Source organism: Pempheris klunzingeri, chromosome 17 (genome assembly GCF_042242105.1).
Source record: "Pempheris klunzingeri isolate RE-2024b chromosome 17, fPemKlu1.hap1, whole genome shotgun sequence".
NCBI classification, from domain to species: Eukaryota; Metazoa; Chordata; class Actinopteri; order Acropomatiformes; family Pempheridae; genus Pempheris; species Pempheris klunzingeri.
The window spans coordinates 3,886,475-3,902,802 of record NC_092028.1 but is presented as its reverse complement, the minus strand read 5'-3'; the positions used below and the strand labels follow the sequence as shown (position 1 = coordinate 3,902,802).

The 16,328-nt window shown below is 42.5% G+C and overlaps 2 protein-coding genes across 2 annotated transcripts; one reads left to right on the top strand and one right to left on the bottom strand.

Annotated features, from left to right (window-relative positions):
* The first annotated feature begins 3 nt into the window (after nt 1-3).
* On the top strand, nt 4-5,113 carry sult3st1 (sulfotransferase family 3, cytosolic sulfotransferase 1). The gene is made up of 6 exons (XM_070848133.1): nt 4-301; nt 415-620; nt 1,787-1,913; nt 4,519-4,613; nt 4,746-4,917; nt 4,990-5,113. The coding sequence occupies exons 1-6, from the start codon at nt 160-162 to the stop codon at nt 5,097-5,099; spliced, it is 852 nt and encodes a 283-aa protein (XP_070704234.1). The 5' UTR covers nt 4-159; the 3' UTR covers nt 5,100-5,113.
* A 180-nt stretch (nt 5,114-5,293) lies between these two features.
* eif3d (eukaryotic translation initiation factor 3, subunit D) lies at nt 5,294-12,744 on the bottom strand. The gene is made up of 16 exons (XM_070848317.1): nt 12,656-12,744; nt 11,179-11,304; nt 11,027-11,072; nt 10,162-10,298; nt 9,970-10,055; nt 9,739-9,811; nt 9,206-9,327; nt 8,984-9,116; nt 8,722-8,869; nt 8,276-8,406; nt 8,020-8,105; nt 7,656-7,785; nt 7,059-7,201; nt 5,945-6,137; nt 5,741-5,834; nt 5,294-5,378 (listed from the first exon to the last, which is right to left on the bottom strand). The coding sequence occupies exons 2-16, from the start codon at nt 11,299-11,301 to the stop codon at nt 5,365-5,367; spliced, it is 1,659 nt and encodes a 552-aa protein (XP_070704418.1). The 5' UTR covers nt 11,302-11,304; nt 12,656-12,744; the 3' UTR covers nt 5,294-5,364.
* Between the last annotated feature and the right edge of the window lie 3,584 nt (nt 12,745-16,328).

Here is a 16,328-nt window from a genome sequence, read left to right as displayed (position 1 = left end):
GGTGGCAGTGTGTATCCAGCTGTCAGTATTTCATGTATAGGCCTACACGAAGAAGCCAACAGTCAATAACAAGCACAAATCAAAGTCCACCTACTCTGTAGGTAGGTAGACTGTAAGAGAATTCTGTCTAATCATCTTTCTGTGTGATTGAGAAGTAACATGGAGCAGATCACTGAATATCTCTGCAGGTATAAAAACTACAACTTTGCCATTGGAACCACAACTGCAGAGTACATTGATTCACTCCAGAGCTTTGAAATTCGAGATAGTGACATAATCCTTGTCACTTATCCAAAGTCAGGTCAGTGAGAGACTCTTTTGTATCAAAATATTTGGATTTACAGTTTTTTCCTGACAGAGAACAGATTTAGATCAGGTACGATGTCTCATAACTTAACGTACTTCCTCCCACAGGTACTATATGGACTCAGCAAATCATCATCTCCATCTGTGAGTTAAGCGGGGGTCTGCATGAATATCCAAACAACTTAGAACAGATGCCGTGGCTGGAGTACAGGGAGGGTCGAGAAGATTACTCTCTACGACCCTCTCCACGGCTCTTTGCCTCTCACCTCACCCCAGCACTCATTCCTCCAGGACTGAAGGACAAGAAGGCAAAGGTCAGTATTTTATGGAAGCCCAATCCTGCCAGGAAAATGTACAGAGAAAGTTTTCACTGATGAATCTGAATATAACTGTGGTAAGTTGTAATGTGCTAATGGATATTTTACAGGTTAATTGTTTGTCCAATTAAATGTCAGAAAACACACAAAACAATTTCCCAGAGCCCAAAGTAGTGTCTTGAAATCATGATTTGTTGTTCACCAACAGTCCAAAATCCAAAGATATTTAATCAATTATAATGTAAGACATTTCTAACCAAATGTCTATACACATGTACAGTACCAGTCAAAAGTGTGGACACACCTTCTCATTCAATGTCAAGTCTTTCTTTATTCTTATTATTTTCTAGATGGTAGATTAATATTGAAAACCATAAAGGAATGCACATGGAATTATGTAGTAAACAATGAAGGTGTTATACCAGAACATGTTTTATATTTTAGATTCTTCAAAATAGGGCAGCACGGTGGTTATCACTGTTAGCTCACAGCAAGAAGGGTCCAATATGCCAGTTAGCTGGTTTGCACCGGAGTTTGCATGTTCTCCCCGTACCGTACCGTACTCTGACTTCCTCCCACAGTCCAAAGACATGCTGGTTGATTGGTGACTTTAAATTGCCCGTAGGTGTGAATGTGAATAGTTGTCTCTACGTGTCAGCCCTGTGATTGATTGCCGGCCAGTCCACGGTGTACCCGCCTCTCACCCAATGTCAGATGGGATTGCCTCCAGCCCCCCCCCCACAACCCTTGAAGATAAGCGTTGTGTGTACAGAGTGAAGAAAAAGCAGTCAACAAGAGCTCAGCACCTCCATATGTGTTCCTTTATAATTTCCATGTCTTCAATGTTATTTTATATTGTAGAAAATACTACAAATAGAGAAAAACCATCAAATGAGAAGGTGTCTATATATATATATACACACACACACACACACACACACACACACATATACCATGTATATTGTTGTATATATTATATATCATATCACATATTTTAATAATAAGAATAATAATAATAGTAAATAATAAAAATATCAAAGTAAAAGAATAAACAGTTCATTTTTCGCTATCAGTTGTAAATAAAATGTTATTAAGTTTGCCAAGGAGAGCATGATATGTACAGGTTAAAAGTATATGTCTGATTATTTGTTTTTATTGATCAGATTATCTACGTGATGCGGAATCCAAAAGACAACATCGCCTCCTATTACCACTTCAGTCGCGTGTGGGTGGACCTGGAAACTCCCAAGAGCTTTGAGCACTTCCTGGAGGACTATTTGAAGGGCAACGGTGAGGTGTCTCAAAGTTTGTATAATAATGAGCAGAATTTGAAATGACAACCATCTGATTTTGATGAATTGAAAGAGTTGATTCCAAAACACAGGAAAAGGTGTTGTTATCCTTTGTGCAAGCACGTACAAAGTTCATTGGTGGTTGGTTGACCTGTATAAGAAGACTGGGGGGGTAGTTTGAATTTTGGGACGCATCATCAGTAGTGCTCCTCCGGATCCTAGGGTGTTTCGGCCTTTCACACTATACACCCTCACCAGAGGCGGCCGGCTGCAGGGCGATCAGTCCTGAGCCTGCGTCCCATGCCCAATTATTCATGAGAGTCACCTTGTTGTTAAGTGGCAGACATCTCATGGGACTATGCATAGCAGGGTCGTCCTGTTCCCTGAGTCAAGCCTAAGCTGACCGCATACCTCCAGGTTTACTACTTGTGGGCCCAGCAGGGGTCCTTCCTCTTCATCCAGAGCCACTGGCTGCTTCTCTCTGCTGCCTCTGATGCAGTTTTGATGGCTGTGCGCAGGCTCTGGCCCCTGATTCCCAGGTCTCTCAGCAGTTTGGTGGTAGATGTTGCCACAAACCCTCTGCATCCAACCTCCACTGGGCGGACTTCCGTGTTCCAGCCGTGATGTTGTGCTTCAGCAGCTAGCTCAGCATAGCGCAGGTGTTTTCGCTCATATGCCTCGTCCACGGAATCCTCCCAGGGTACAGTGAGCTCGATTATATAGACCTTCTTTAGGGAAGGGGACCAGTATCCAATATCCGAGAGAGAGAAAGAGAGAGAGAGAGAGAGACAACACAAACAGCAACCAACATACTAACAGTGACTACAGCACTAACAATAGGAATGTGACTAAAAAATGAGCATTAGCAATATGGTAATGTTGAAAAATATGATGAGTGGCTGACGATCCGCAGCAGTGATTCATGAAGCCAGAGAACCACAGCAGCAGGACCAGGACCAGGATCCACAGGAACCAGAGAACCACAGCAGCAGGACCAGGACCAGGATCCACAAGAACCAGAGAACCACAGCAGCAGGACCAGGACCAGGATCCACAGGAACCAGAGAACCACAGCAGCAGGACCAGGACCAGGATCCACAAGAACCAGAGAACCACAGCAGCAGGACCAGGACCAGGATCCACAGGAACCTGAGAGATGAGAACGCACAGAAAGGCTCCGGGGAAGATACCAAGTTAGTAGCAGATATTAAGCAGACAAGAGGCATAATGATGGAGAGGAAGAGGAGGATAGAGAACAGAAGAGGAGCCCAGTGCATCATGGGAGTCCCCCGGCAGTCTGAGCCTATAGCAGCATAACTAGGGGCTGGTCTAAGGCCTGATCCAGCCCTAACCTATATGCCTTGTCAAAAAGGAGGTCTACTCTTAAATGTAGAGAGGGTGTCTGCCCCCCGAACCCAAACTGGAAGGAGGTTCCACAGGAGAGGAGCCTGATAGCTGAAGGCTCTGGCTCCTGAACTACTTTTGGAGACTTTGGGAACCACCAGTAGGCCTGCAGTCTGGGAGCACAGTGCTCTAGTGGGGTAGTACGGTACTATGAGCTCTTTAAGATATGATGGAGCCTGACCCTTAAGAACCTTGTAGGTGAGGAGAAGGATTTTAAACTCTATTCTAGATTTTACTGGAAGCCAGTGAAGAGAAGCCAGTACAGGAGAAATGTGGTCTCTTCTTTTAGTTCTCGTCAGAACACGAGCAGCAGCGTTCTGGACCAGCTGGAGAGTCTTTAAGGACTTATTGGGGCAGCCTGATAATAATGAGTTACAATAGTCCAACCTAGAAGTGACAAATGCATGGACTCATTTTTCTGCATCATCTACAGACAAAATGGACCTGATTTTAGCAATATTACGTGGATGGAAAAGGGCACCTTGACGTGCGGATTTTATGATGATTACTGATCAACTTATAAGTTACCCTGTGTGTTGACTGCAATAACTAACTCCCTACCCAGTGTCTCAGCCTCATCAGGGCACCTGGGCAGCTTCTACAGATATATTATCCACCCACCTGTTGCTAAGATAAAACGTTGAGGAAGACAACTGGGGTGTACGCCGAACGCTGCCCCTAACATGCAAAGATAGAAGAATAAATTAAGAGTGAGGGGACGACAACACACCCTCCTCTACTAGAGCATGTTCAGCTCTGTCAGTATCCTAACGATCGTCCAGTGGCACACAGGGTGAATCTGTGTGTCACCACCGAGGGATCAGCGATCAACGACAATATGCACAGACATTTATTACACATATACTATGTTATGCACACCTAATTCCTGATCACCTGTTATGATTCATAGGTTTCTTTAATGCATTTTTAACAGTTGTTTGTTGTTAGCTATCATGTTCACGTAAGAATTTATATCTACTGGAGTCAGATATTCAATTGTAATGACAATGAACCAGTAATCATCATAAAATCAGCATGTCAAGGTGAGTTAAGGAGTTAACTATTCTCAGTGTGACCCAACACTCATACTTGCAAACTTCAGTTTACCTTGTGCCATGTTGGTTGTATTTGCCAGTTGGCACAAATATATTCAAAAGACACCAAATTCAATCAAGGGATACATTTTTGCTGTCATACAGTTGGCGCATCATCCTGGTTTGACCACATCAGGGAGTGGCATTCAAAGAGAGAGCAGTACAACATCCTCTTCCTGACCTATGAGGACATGATTTTGGTAAGATGTGGTCGTTCCCTGCAGCCTGGAATGCAAAATGGTGGTGAAAAGGAAGTGAAATGTTTCAAATCCATTTAATACTGTGAATTACAAATGGCCATGTTCACTTGTCTGTATTCGTTTCTCTTTTAGGACCTAAAGGCAGCGGTAACAAAGATCTGCATTTTCCTGGGGAAAAACCTGAGTGAAGCAGCCATCGATCAAGTTGTGGAAAAATCTACATTTAAGACCATGAAGAAAGACTCAAAAGCCAACTATAAGTTTCTGCCACAGGAGAGGGTGAAAGGAGACTTCATGCGCAAAGGTAACGTAACATAACAGCAGCTCCTGTGCAGAGACATGAACACTGATGTCAGGTCAGCTGTTTTTATTACAGGTCAGATTGGTGACTGGAAGAACATCTTCACTGCTGCTCAGAGTGAACGAGTTGATCGACTTCTTCAGGAGAGACTTGGTGATTTGTCTCTGAAGTTCATCTGGGAATAAGCAGAGCAGCAATACTGACTAACAATGTTCACCTGTTATTCCTGTAATTCATTGGCACCACGTCTGTGCATCAGTAGTTGCTAAACTGTAAACTGCCTCACAAAAAGCCTCTATTAAATTGCTTTCTGTCCCACGTTTGGAGTCGTGTGCCAAGAAAAACTGAACACATAAGCAGAAATCACCCATAAACTCAGTTGCCCAATCTGTTGTCTTTATTGAATGTCAAAAGGAGTTAAATTGTGTTTCTTTACATATGACGAAGGCTTCAATTCTCTTCATCTAGAATGAGAAAGGAAAACGATTTTTAATTAGTAAACAAAAGAGGATTTACATGAAAACAGATTCTTTCAGTTATCGAATAACTCATAGTCACTTATCAAACAAGTTCATGTAGGCTGACTGTAGATATTAATGCACAGTGCAATAAGACGGTTTTCAGGATTTACACATTTTCCAAATTGAGGAAAAACAAAAAAAACAATATTGCCCTGAAATAAATAATGGCTTTATGGAATTATCTTTAAAGACAACATGATGTTCAGTGTGACTAAAAGCTGCAGCAGAAGCTCAAACTGTGACTGTGCATTATATTACAGTACTCTAAAATGTGGAGAAGAATTGCAATGATTACTGAATCTCACCTTCTTCCTCCTCATCCTCTTCGTCTTCCTCTTCCTCCTCCTCCTCATCAGAGCTGAAGGTCCCATCAGGCAGGCTGTACACCCGAATCACTTGCTGTAAAAAAAAGAATCAGAATATCGACCATCAGCTCAACGATGCACAACTGCCTCGCTCTTTAAAACAGACTCCTCCACAAAGCGTCAACAGTAACTGTGGCCACTCACCTTGTTGGGGTCCTTCAGGATGAGGTACTTGCCCTCGTCCAGCTTGCGGCAGATATCGATGACACAGCGGAGGATTCCCCAGGCGTTCTCCATGCTCAGGTTAATCTGGCTGGCGAACTCATTGGGCTTGAACTGCTGGGTGCCCAGGATCACGTGGCGGGCGGAGTCCTTCACGTGGTACCGAGACACGTACCTAAAGGATGATGTGGCGACTACAGTCAGTCAGTGCTTTAACAAACTACTGCTTCTGTCACAGACTGCGCTCATCGCACTTTTCCACGGCTTTTCAAGGATCCGTGATAAAATGAACACATTATGTGAGGCTGGGACTCTGAACCAATCAAAGTGACACACCTCTTTATATTTGATTTTAGTGTTTTACAGTCACTGCCTCACATTACATGGAGGCTGAAATAAAACATGACACACTGGAACCCAATACAGAGAAGAGCGTCCTATGCGTCCTGTCTCACGGTACATGGAAGCCTCTGAAAAACACTGCCATCATTTTTCATTAAAAGACGCCAAATTAAATATGGGTAGTCAAGAAGAGCGTGCCATGTCAAAAAAAAATTAAAAAAAATAATATATATATAATTTTTTTTTTTTTTTTGTGGAACTTAAACTGATGGTACCTAAATCAGCCACCTGCAGTTGATTGCAAGGTTCAGTAAGGTGTGTTACCCATCCTCCTGCTGCCAAGACTAGACTAGGCTAGTCTGAGTCAGAGGACGCCGCTGGGTCCTCAGTGAGTGTCGGCCTAGATTCAATTTAAACCTAACTTCACCATGACAGTAAAAAATGGTGTCTTTTGCAGTAATGTTACATTTACGTGGAAGGTTATTCACGTTACAATTACTGTAACAGTTAATGTCATTACACACAACTTAACGCTTTCAAGGATTTAAGTAAATCAGTGATTTTTCCAGGTCTGGAAAAAGACTTTGAAATTCCACACCATGGCAATACTGTATTTGTCTCCACCCATGTAAATGAATCCTTCCTTACAACAACGGGCAGAACAAAGACAAGCTAAGAGCCAAGATTTAGATCTCTATCTCCTGTATTCTTCCATGTATGGAGTGGGATAGATGGCCATGTGTGTGTTGCTCACCCCAGCTTCAGGTACTCGGATCCAGCCAGCATGGCGCAGCAGGTCCAGCGGGCCAGCTTGTAGCTGTTATTCTTCAGCTCAGTAGCCAGGACGGCTCCTCTCTGAGAGTCCAGCTTCTGACGCCAGTCCACCCCGTTACAATACTGACGGGAAAACAGAGCAACAAGAGAGATTTTTAACACAACGGCAACAATTCCACTGACTCTAAAGGTGAGGGGTTCATATAGGATTAGACCACTCACTGTAAAGGCTGACTCTACTTTGGAATGTTCGACACATTTTAATAAACCTACTGATTATTTGCCAACAAGACATTTGCTGTCTGTCTATGTGTTTAGTGGAAACAAGAGAACAACAAACTAGAATATGGGCCACATTAAAAATACACTTTAGATCTCATAATGTGCTTTATGCTAAGTTTAGTCAAGATAACTCATTAATATAACAATGCAAGGAATAAAAAATGACATTTCTACAGATTCGACTTCTACGATGCTGTTTTTCAGGCCTTGTAATATTTAGAAAAGTAGCTCATGACTTTGCACGACCTTAAAAACTCTTCCAACCAAACCAGTTTCCCCTCACGCCTCCTCTTACCCTGGAGTCCCACTCGTTGAGGGTCTTGATGTTAACGAAGGACACTTCTCCGTTGGCACCGGTCATCACTCCGTCATGCTCACAGCGGACAATCAGATCGATGTCTTCCCCGAGCTTCCAGTGACGGTACCTAAAGAACAAAAACAAGCCATGAGAATGACAGGAAGCATCCAGTCCCACCAATGTATGTTCAACAGAGCCTTATTAATGTTATTAATCTTATTAACAGCTTCACTGCTTTGTAGAAAACATCAAATATTTCCCGCAAGAATCTTTACTTTGTACAGGCTTACAGATTTTACTTCCATAACTGGATATTGTTATGAAGTTACCGTAAACTAGCCAGCATGGGTCAGTGTCTCACCTATAGGCTACAGACGCCACCTCACTCTTGTCCATGTCCTCCTCCACAAATGGGTTGGAAGTGGGAAACTTGTACCGCTCTCCACCCTGAACAAAAGAAAACAAAGCAAGAGTTAGATGAGAAAATTGACATCACTCTCATTTCTGTCCTAAATATGAAGCCAGCAGCTGGTTAGCGTAGCTTAGCACAAAGGCAGGAAACAGAGGGAAACAGCCGGCCTGGCAAGCGGCACAAGGGGTGTAAATGGTGCACGTACCATGCGTAAACACTGCTGGCTGAAGTTGTGGTTGATGTATGTGGCCTCCATAGCCAGGTTACGAGGAGAGTTGAAGGAGTTCCCCTCGTCCTGCGGAGGCTCGTTGGCGGTCTCGCTCACAGTTAGCAAATCTGAGAGGAGCAGATATTACAGAGTTCAGTGTCAAAGCTCCGGCATTAATAAAGACAGCAGTGGTGTAAGATTATGATCAGGGGACAGCTGGACTAAGAGACTTTGATCAAAATTACCTCCCAAAAAGGACTTTTCTTAAGTACAGGAACTTTTGGGGTTGGGTTTGGAGCACTGAACATTTCTGATTATTTGAATTATTTTATTCCAGCCACCATTTTCAAAGGCAGAATGAGTAGAATTGTCCCATAAAACAATGTCTAGACTGGGTAAACTCAACCCAGTCCCTGGTGTCAGTAGATGGCTCAAAGCCTCACCAAAGTCGGAGTTGTCTCTCTTGTCAAAGAACAGCTTGTTGCCCACTCTCTGCACGATGATGTCCCAGGAGTTCACTGAGCGTGTGCAGCACATCAAGGTGGCCAAGATGGCATCAGTGGCAAACACATTACCCTGAGTCTTAGCCAGCTGGAAAGAGAGCAGAAAAATACCTGTTGTAGCACAGAAAGAATCAAAAACTGCAAACTACTAATTGAAAGGGTTGTGTTTACTCGAACAGGTCAGCGTGTAATAAGTGTGAACCTTGCGGATGACGGGATCGTCAGTGGTAGTGACAGTGTGAAAAATCCTCTTGATGCTTTTCAGCTGCTTTTCATTGCGGGTGGTGATCCGGTCAAAGGCCTTATCGTAGTACTCCAAAGCACCACAGCACTCACTGGGGGGGCACAGGAAACAAAAGTTCTGTATTTCCCCCCTGAAAGCAGTTGAATGACTGCTGACAAAGAGCAGGTGAGCTTCACTTACATGTCAACAGGGTCAGCCACCTCCATGTATCTCATCTTCATCAGTCTGGGGAAGTCCATCTCCTCTTTCACCTCCCAGTCGCTCCTCACCTCCACTGAAGAATCTCTGGGCTTCAGCTGGGCCTGAAAGAACACGTGGAGGGAGGGAAGGGTTGAATAAATGTTAACTTCCAAATTACTAGGAACTCTAGATAGAAGAATTGACAAGAATACACCCACAAAATACATTCAACTACTTTTTATCCATATTTCACAATCACTTATTAGCAATTAATCCACTTGTTATTTTCTGGATGAGCGGATCATTCGTTTGGCCTAAAAAAATGCCAGAAAATATTGAAAAATGCTGTGGAAATAATTTTCCACAGTTCAAGGTGACATCTTTAAATGCCATATTTGTCTATTCAACATTCCAAAAACCAATAGATATTCATTTTTACATCATATATAAAGAAAAGAAGTAAAACTTAACATTTGAGATGCTGCAACCAGAATATCTTTAACATTTCATTAAATGAATCAAGCCATCAATACCTGGGATTTCTGGTCCCACTTCTGACGGACACCAAATTGCTTTTGGAACTTCTTTTGCAAGCGCATGCGATCCCTGAAAGGTAAAAAAAAACAAAAACTCTGGGTCAAACTGAAGTCTTTTCAACACATAACAGAATGTGCAGCTCCAATCGTATACAGGGATGCGTCGTCTCTTGAGCTGAGCCTGAAAGAAGAAAAGGCTTGACAGAGAATCAGCTAAAACAATCTCACCTCTCCTTTTGCTTGGCGCTCTTCGGGAGCGTCTGCATGTTGAACTGAGTCAGGTTCCTGCGGTCCTTGTCCCTGCGCAGATTCCTCTGTTGAAACAAAAACCATCATGTTTCAACCATATGACAGAATCAACTGACAGACTGAAGGAAAGGGGTGGCATTCAGTGTTCCTGTGTCCTTGGTCTGGTTGTACCTGAGCAAACCTCATGCGGTTCCTCTGGTAGGCCGTCTTCTGCGTCTTGGCAGTGTCCACCAGCTGGAAGCTCGTCTCATCCTCCTCATGAAAGTAGGCGTACTGACTGCCGCCTCCAAACTGAGATGAATACTTATCTGAAGACAATGATTGGCATTAGATATCACCTTAAAACCATGTAATAATCAGTGTTTCTTCAATTTCATCAACTAGTGATGTTTAAAAGGTTTCAACACTCCCCTGGATTCAAGCAGCTTTTTAAGAGTAATTCAAGCACTTTCAAGGTACCTACACCAAAACCTTCCAGCCTCTTAAAGCCTTTATCACTAATTGTCTACAGAATTCCTTTACAGCACTGACTATACATTGATTGCTGTACTCAATGTATAGTCAGTGTTTATTTTACCAACTGTCATATTAACTCTGACTGTATGCTATGAGGATTTTTAACACTTTCTAATGTCCAGATTAAAAGATACATTTTGCCCAACAGACACCTGGCAGCTTTAATAAACTCCTGATATTCTAGTTTATGGTGCTCATTGAACACTGCAACAATCTGTGCCGTTTTGTACGAACAAAAACCAGCCTGTGCACCAGTGTCGGGTGATTGAGTCGATGAAACACCAGATTATATTGAAAATTAAATTTAAAATTTTTTAAAGGAGTATATTCAAATTCAAGTATATCCCTTAGCTTCATAACATAGTGGTTAAATAAGCATTTTCCACCTTACTGACTGTCCAAACCCTGACAATTTGCTGTTAAAATACTCTGAATCAATTTTGAGCCCTTTCCATCAACCTGTAGTTTTGGTGGTATTACTGCACAGACATTTGAGGCACATCTCGGTGGTCTTACTCACTTGTGTATCTCTTGTCTTGATAAGTCGCTCCAGTCCAGTCGGCAACCTGACACAGAGATCACACAGCATAAGGAACACGGTGGCAAACAAACTGAGGAAACTTGGTTCCATTAGCAGAAAACTTCATGCGTTTGTAATGTGAGAAGACAAACCTTTCCCAGACGGTCTCCTTTGCTGAACGGCTGGTAGGGCATGTCTTTAAACTTCTCTGGGACCGCGCACGGGCCCCATCCGGACGGGTTGTCCTGGATCACCGGGGCGTTGAACTTGGCCATGACCTGAAGTAAGAGTGACCAAACAGTCGCCTTAAACTATGTCCAGACAACCACAAATCCCAAGTACAACGTATGGGCTTGAACTGCAGAGGTATCACACACAAGGGGTCTCAGCCAATGAGCAGCACTGGTTTCTCCAGCAATGCACTAAAATAAATAGGCACTGATCAGCTTGCGCAGTGGGCTAGTCATCATTGACCCCTGAGCATCCAACAACATGCTGGTCGCTCTCTAAAGCAGTCCCCCTCTGCCCATCATCTTCTAAGCTGATTAAACTACTGATTTCTTTTTACTGATTATTCTTATCTATATCAGAAAATTGTGAACGTTTATCACAATTTCCCACAGCTCAGAGCGACATCTTCAAATGCTTCCTTTTGTCACACTAATGCACTGAACCTAAACATATTCATTTTACATTCATATAAAACAGGCACAAGTGGAAAATCCATAGTGGCTACAGAGAGAACATGTCCTGCGGTTTACCGTCCCAAGAAATGCTGCTTATCAAAAAGGCTGCTGGTTGACATGTCACATCATCTTATCCTGTAAACGCTTTCTTCTAATATCCACAGTAACAACAGAAATTGTTTGTATAATGGCAAGTTACTAATCTAACTTTCACTGAAATATAAACATCTGCCATGGATTTAATGGATCTCCAATGGATCTTTATTGATCCATCGTGAGTATCAGTGTGGGAGCTGATGGCTGTGACATGAATGTACGGATCAATTACTGATAAAAACAAGAAAATGGCGTTTGCTGTAAATCTTATTGGGGAGGTCCTTCAATTCCTACGTAACCACACTGAACTAAATGATCAGTAAGTTAACTTATTGATCCGTGTACGACTATACATTGATTATGTGTTCCTCAGTAAGTTTGGAGGTCGGCTCATGAGCCCACTACAAAGAGACTGTTATGATTGTACATTTGAGCAGCAGTGCTAAGGAGCTACACCAGCTAACATCTGGCACCACTGCCTAGCAGCACCACAGAGCTAGCTTCACTACTACAGTCACATGCTAACAGACTGAGCTCATTTCTAAAGAATGTCGACCGGGGCACAGAGCTGTTTACCGACAACAGACAGCTGTGTTATGTTAAAGAAGAATAAGTGAGCTTTGTTAGGGTCATCCTCTGGATGGTGGATGTTTGTAGGTCTGACTCAGTTAGCTAACGGCGGCTAGCACTAACGCTAGTCATCTTGCCAGGTGGCCGCGCAAGCGAGGCTAAGCTAACTGGGCAGCAGGCTACACAAACCTGCACAGATGTCGCTTCGATTATTCTTCAAACACGAATGAAAACAGGAACTTTTCATACGTCTTTGCGTATTTTACAGTAATCTTACCGTGAATGCTGTCACACCCTATCAGGCCTTTTAATCCAGCAGGTCCTCTGACAACGAAAATCCCTGACAGAGCGCCGGTGTGAAAGGAAGTGGCGAGCTGCTGTAAAGCGGAAAGCGGCTCCTGCCGTATTACAAGAGCAGCTGTCGTAAAGCCGAAAGTGCGTCCCACCCATTTTCCTTTTTATTCTATACAAATGTATTTATTTATTTATAAGTATTTTTTTTTAATTGGCGAATAGCATGACAAACACAGACATCACATGAATAAACAATGCCAGGGGTAGGAACATCAACATAGATCATCACAGTTCTCAACACCAGCTCATAAATGTTTTACATAATATATTATATAGATAATGACAATGAATCATTTTGAAGGATATTTCCTTAACCTGATTAATAACCAGATATTTTGAAGGTAGGCTCTGTCCAGATCTGAAGTTAGGTTATTCCAATAGAAAACAACATTTGGAGACTTCTTTTTGAAATGAAGTACATATATCACGGTTATTAATGTTCTTTTTGGAGGAAAACCAGGTCCGGCCCACAACAGTAACAAGATCCAGTGGCTGCAACGTCAGTTCACACTAAAACAAAACACAGATTGTTTTATTTTGAAGGATTGAACGGATGTTGTGCCTTGATGTAATTCCTCTCTGTGACCACTAGAGGGCGACAGTGATTCATGATTGCGCACCAGCATCAAGGTAGAAAACTGTTCTTAAAACACTGAAATTCTGTTTTCTATACATACTCATGTTATAATTATTTTTGATAATCAGACTAATAATTCTATGTCTCATGTATAAAGGGGATATATTGAGGAAAATGCACTTCTTAAATGTCTTTTCAGTATAAATATGCATCCCAGGTGTGTCTAAAGACTCAAACTAAGAGAAAAAAAAACATCCTTTCTATTTTCCTCTAGCTCTATATTTTAGTAAATGGATGTATAAAGAGAGCTGGATGCAACATTGGAGTCGGGGATTTGTTCATTCTATGACAGTTGCTCAGTGGTGCATACAGCCAAAAAAGCTCAATTTGATGTTTATCAAATTACCCACATCTTCACACAGCATGTCAACAGCAGAACATGTAGTGTCTTCAGCCAGCAGAGCTGGTTAACTTCCAGCTAGCCTTCCGCTAACATGTATGGGGATAAAATGATATAATCGCATGATTCTCGTAGACTTTCCAAATGTTATCGAACCAAATGGATCAAATTCTGAATGATTAGAAACTGCAGATTTACAGACGTCACTTTCACATTACAAATCTTTATTAAAAAAAAGTGACAGATGCCACTGTTTTAATCATGTTGATTTTGTTTGGCAAATATGTCAAATTGTATTTCCAGCCCAGTGCACTTCCAGAGGGCTTGGCTCTGCCGACTGAAAGCCTGAATCCATTTTGCTGTCCGCCCTTGCTGTGTGGCTAAAGTTAGCTCTGGTAATAAGATATTGATGATATGAGCAAAGCACGCAAATTGTGCTATTGTTGTCTGCAAACACCCACACAACAGTCTTCATGTCCTCCCACCATCTGTGGAAGTGAAAACATAGTGGATTTGAACTTGTGACAGATATGTCGAGACTGTGTGTGTGTGTGTGTGTGTGTGTGTGTGCGTGCAAGTACTGTGTGTGTGACATTATCATATTAGATTAGATTAGATTAGATTAGATAGACTTTATTGATCCCCCATAGGGGAAATTCACATATTACAGCAGCAACAGAGGCAGGGGCAAGATAAACAGTAATAGAAATAAGATAAGCAACAGTAGAAAAATAGTAATAGTAAATAAATATATATTGTAATGATAATAAATAAATATTTACACTATGAACATAAATGTACAGTATGGAGAGGTGTATGAAATTATGAGTGAAAAACAGCACCAATCAGCTACCATGTAGTGACTATAGGCTGTTTCTCAGTGTATTAACATCAGCCAGTGATGCTGCTGTTAAAGAGTCTGATGGCTGATGGGAGGAATGACCTGTGGTAGCGTTCCTTCTTGCAGGGTGGGTGTCTCAGCCTGCTGCTGAAGGAGCTGCTGAGGGCCCCCACAGTCTCATGCAGGGGGGGAGAGAAAAAAAGAGTTTCGTTAATGTCCCAGCAGACCACTGCATAGAAGATTGCAGACGGCACCTCAGAGTCATAAAATGTCCGGAGCAGAGTCCTGCACACTCCAAAGGACCTCAGTCTCCTCAGCAGGTGGAGACGACTTTGGTCCTTCTTGTACAGGACGTCTGTGTTGTGTGACCAGTCCAGTTTGTTGTTGAGGTGAACACCCAGGTATTTGAAGGTCTCCACCCTCCCAATGTCCAGTCCTTGGATGTTCTAGGGTGTCTTCCTGCGGAAATCAATCACCGTCTCCTTTGTCTTGCTGGTGTTGAGCTGAAGATGGTTTAGCTCACACCAGTCAACGAAGTTGGTGACGACCTCCCGGTACTCCTGTTCGTTCCCCTCTGACACACACCCTATGATGGCTGTGTCATCGGAGAACTTCTGGAGGTGACACCTCCCAGAGTTGTACCTGTCTGAGGTGTGCAGGGTGAAGAGGAAGGGGCAGAGCACTGTCCCCTGGACTTATATTGAGGACCGCTTTCTTAACGAGGGCTGTGAACAGCACAATCTCCAGGATGAATAAATAGCAGCTGCCCATGACCCAACCTCAGACATGGAAGCTGTCATTTTTTACAGTGTTTTATGTTGTTTATTTGTTGCACACTAGTAGTTTACACAGCCTTAAGAATATGGTTTGGAGTTTTATTTCAAACACTCGTATTGCAAATAATGTATTGAAATTTTTTGGCAAGAGGAGAAAACTACACACTACGAGCACATTGTTAAAACTTGCATACAACTAGCATAGCATTACTCTTTCACCAAAATAAAAGCCTGTGATGAACAAATGGTGTAAAAACTGGGAATCCAGAAGTTTCCTATTAAATCTTTTACTTGGCTAAATGCAGCTACCATAATGATCTTGTTTATGATTAGTGTGGATTTATTTGGGTACATGTTACTCACAGAGAACACAAGTTGGATTGTGGGACTTTGGACCGTTTTATTATGGCTCCACGGCCCAGTGGAGATAAGCCGAAGTGCGTGCTAGAAAATGAGCAGCATTTATTAGTCATTCTTCGAAGCTTTAAATCTAAATCTGACTCCCGCAATAAAAGTATTTTAATCTTAAGCAGGATTTTGAGCTGTGTCACTATGAATGCATCACAACTTTCTGCTCGCTACCGCTGGGTGTCTGCACCCTCTCTCGTCAGGGTATAAAGACACACCACTCAAGCTTCATTCATTAGCAGTCAGTGTGTCTTAACTTGCCTTTTGAATGCTGTGTTATACAGGTTATTAGTGTACTGTGTATACCTTCCTTACATACACAGACTCACAGTAGTGTCTTTAGAAGTGTCAATCAGAAACACACCACCTCTCGTACTTTCCCAGAAGGACAACTGAGTGTCTCATCTAAGGGCAAACACAGTGATCTTCTCTGCTGTCACACCTCCAGTGTGTTCTCTAAACTAATCTCTGGATCCAATTAAGATGTAATTCACGCTTTGCAAAGGTCAGGAAATCTGATTAATATACACAAAGACGGCCGTCTGTGTGATGGATGTCAGATACAGTGTACAGATATTCCACATGGAGTTCACT

Excerpts from the sequence above, each read along its gene's own strand:
- eif3d (XM_070848317.1), bottom strand. The coding sequence starts at position 11,301 with ATGGCCAAGTTCAACGCCCCGGTGATCCAGGACAACCCGTCCGGATGG. Across the intron at positions 9,812-9,969 it reads AGCGCCAAGCAAAAGGAGAG|GGATCGCATGCGCTTGCAAA; the intron begins GTGAGATTGTTT and ends TTTACCTTTCAG. Across the intron at positions 5,835-5,944 it reads TCCTGAAGGACCCCAACAAG|CAAGTGATTCGGGTGTACAG; the intron begins GTGAGTGGCCAC and ends TTTTTTTTACAG.
- sult3st1 (XM_070848133.1), top strand. The coding sequence starts at position 160 with ATGGAGCAGATCACTGAATATCTCTGCAGGTATAAAAACTACAACTTT. Across the intron at positions 1,914-4,518 it reads GGACTATTTGAAGGGCAACG|TTGGCGCATCATCCTGGTTT; the intron begins GTGAGGTGTCTC and ends GCTGTCATACAG. Across the intron at positions 4,614-4,745 it reads CCTATGAGGACATGATTTTG|GACCTAAAGGCAGCGGTAAC; the intron begins GTAAGATGTGGT and ends TTTCTCTTTTAG.